The sequence below is a fragment of the Argentina silus genome (assembly GCF_951799395.1).
Source record: "Argentina silus genome assembly, chromosome: 18".
NCBI classification, from domain to species: Eukaryota; Metazoa; Chordata; class Actinopteri; order Argentiniformes; family Argentinidae; genus Argentina; species Argentina silus.
In genome coordinates, this window is record NC_139672.1 from 7,961,565 (window position 1) to 7,964,646 (window position 3,082).

A 3,082-nucleotide genomic window follows, 5' to 3' on the forward strand; every position below is an offset into this window, starting at 1 on the left:
TAGGTTTTAGTTGGAGCATGGGGCAATGTCTCAGCACCATATTATATTCTATAAACCCAGGTACTTTATAGTACTGCAATATCCGAATGCCATTGCTGACAATCATTTTCAAAGAAAAAAGGTCAGAGGAAAATAATAGTCCTAGTCAGTTTATGCCCTCTCCCAAACTGTCAGTTCATAAAATGCATAAAATTCTTGATAATTCAGAACAAAAGAGAGATCTTACAATATGGATTCAACAGCTAGTGAATACTGTGACTATAACAGAGAGTTATGCAGAAATATGTCTTATTCTGTCTGCTTAAATCCATACGTGATACATTGTGCTGCTTAACCACCATGAAGGGAAAACCCCACATGGACCAAGAGAGAACAAGTCAACGACTGCCACCATTGCCAACTCAAGCATTATTCACCAATAACAGGAACGGCAAATCACATCAATGTATCTTTGCAGTATTTTTCAAAATTGCCTAACATAATATTTACAATAACAACGTACAGTTAAGAGTTACAATGGCCAAATAGTTTGGGGCCTTAATATTCAACCGTGATAAGGGTAGATAACAGTAAAAATGGCTAAACTACATATTTTGCAGTAGTGACCAATAATAATAATAATAATAATAATAATAATAATTATAATATGTGTTTGAGGAAGGTTGTGTGAGGCTTAAGACCCAGAATTTTAAGGAGCCTAAGACATATAAGTTAATTAAATTGCCCAAAAATAATACAATACATACAATACAATAAATCAATGTGAATAAATCAATTACATTATACTTGGCCTGGTTAAAATAATCATGAATTCTCTGTACTCATGAACCATAGAAGAACTATGGTTGAACCAACTCATTTCCCAAATGGTAATTTGACCATTTATGGGTGTGGGTGAGTATTCAAAAATAAGCAGTCAAATCTGCCAGTCAATCTTTTACAATGTCTATTAAATAACAAATTATTATTGCACATAATCAAGCAAAGCATTTGAACATCTAACAAAGGTATTTTCTTAAACAACACAGTATCTTCTTCCTTAGCAAACCAACACTGATTCTGTCCACGTAGTTCCTTGGCTCCTGCCCAGTAACCATCAACAAACAGATGACATCTACAGGAACTGACAGATCAAACAAACGAATAAATAAAATAGGTAAATAAAAGTTTAAAAAAGGCAAAGCATAGAGGTATAGGCAAATGAAAGAAATGTTGAAATTTTTGCCTTTTCTTTTTTTCTTTTTTCTCTTTTTTTTTTTTTAAAGGAAAATGCATGGGAAGTCTAAGTCATGGGTCTGAATCACTTCCCCTAGGCCTTACCCCTCTGTTCACAGATCTGAGGACTGGATACATGTCAGTTATACAGAATACAGTTCTACCTCCACCTAGCCCTGCTGTATGACAAGTATAGCTAGTCCTCAGCTGTGTGACACCAAGGGGGTAGGACCTAGTGGAAGAGGCTGAAATGGAACTAGGCCAGGCTTCACACTGTTAGCTGGCCTCTGACACCCCGCCACATCCCATCCCATCCCTCATTGGAGGAAACTGGAGGCAGGTAAAACCATGACGGGTAAGGACTGGTTAGTGTACAGTTGTGCAGGAGGCAGAGTCTAGAGAGTTATGTCTAGGTGGTCTTGACCAGGTCGTAGACGTGGATGTGGAAGTCATCGTCGTATTTGATGTAGTAGACAGAGGGTTTGGCGGGGACCTGGTAGATGACCAAGCCCATTCTCTTCACGCCTTTGTCAGTGACGTACTCCACCTGCTTACCCACAAGGCTCTCTGTCTCCTCGCCTGGCTTCCTGTCCGCTGGCAGCAGATGTTTGTTCTCTGGGGGAAACACAGAACAAGTTTGAGAAGGAGAAAAGAATGTTAAAACTGTTTCTGTATTCGATATTTTCAGCACCCAACAGAAAACCAGCACTTGAGACATAATGGATGAGGGATTTTATTCTCTGTCATGTTCATGATAAGGACACATATGAGGAAATAATTGGAATCCAAAGGGGACACCCGAAATCTACTATTGTTGGCTAGATTTCCATTTAGGTTCTATTTCTATGGTAGTACCAGTGTGCCATTCAATCCCTGACTCATTCAGAATAATCGTACTGTATATAACACCAGTAATCACAAATTATGTCACATTCCCATACACCTGTAAACTGTCAAAAGTTAGGTGAATTAGCTAAAAAATGGCCTACAGTGCACACATATGCCCATGTTGGCATGGGTTAGAATTCGGCCCATGCCCTGCTGGCATACCTTCGCCTCCTTACTTCTTGTCTCTCTCTACTGTCTCTGTCCAATAAAAACTGAAAAAATACCAGAGTGGGACTGCCACAAATTAAATTACATAAAAACATTAGTATTTCCATTGCAGGATGTCATAATGCATCTTAGAGGAGAGGACCTGACCTGCTTCAGGGAGGACGCGCAGGTCTCCGTCCTTGTAGTCGTCCCATAGCTGGTACATGTAGAGGACAGGGTCCTTCTCATAGGTGATGTAGTACCAGTTAGTCATGACGGGGGCCCGAGACAGCACCATGCCTCTCCACTCGTTCTTCTCCCCGTCCTCCTTCTCAAACAGGTGCTCCACCGCCTTCCCCACCAGCTCCTCTGCATCATGGGGCATCTTGATCTTGTTGTTGACTGTGGAACGGAGGGTGACACTTAGGTGTAAGTGAAATTAATCAAATGGGAACATCAGGACCGATGAGTGCATTCAAAGCGAGATATCTTGACTCAAGAGGTCGTTTTAAAACGCGATTTTTTGTGAATGTGTCTACTATTGAATAATGAAAACAACAAATCCACTGGATTCCAAGGTAAAATTCCACTTTAACTACTGTGAATGTTGAATTAGGCACACAAAGTTGGGGATCATGCTGAGTCTGCGAAACCCACCGATTTTCTCCGTCAACACTTGCAGGTTGGACACGCGCTCGTCTTTGAACAGCTCGATGCCGTAGACGCAGTCGAAGCCGTCGTACTTGACCATGTAGAGGAAGGTGTTGACCGTGAGGCGCTCCAGCACAGTGCCCTTCCATTTGGTCAGGTTGCCCTTCTCTCGCCAGCTGTG

The 3,082-nt window shown here is 41.2% G+C and overlaps 1 protein-coding gene across 1 annotated transcript in view; it reads right to left on the reverse strand.

Annotated features, from left to right (window-relative positions):
- Positions 1-1,226: 1,226 nt before the first annotated feature.
- Positions 1,227-3,082, reverse strand: part of LOC310819052 (spindlin-1-like) — a 3,449-nt gene continuing 1,593 nt past the window's right edge. The window contains exons 3-5 of the mRNA XM_083690262.1: positions 2,908-3,082; positions 2,419-2,652; positions 1,227-1,830 (exon numbers count right to left, since the gene is read on the reverse strand). The exon at positions 2,908-3,082 is cut by the window's right edge and continues 88 nt beyond it. Coding sequence (XP_083546388.1) covers positions 1,625-1,830; positions 2,419-2,652; positions 2,908-3,082 — 615 coding nt within the window. The 3' untranslated portion in view covers positions 1,227-1,624. The remainder of the gene's footprint in view (positions 1,831-2,418; positions 2,653-2,907) is intronic.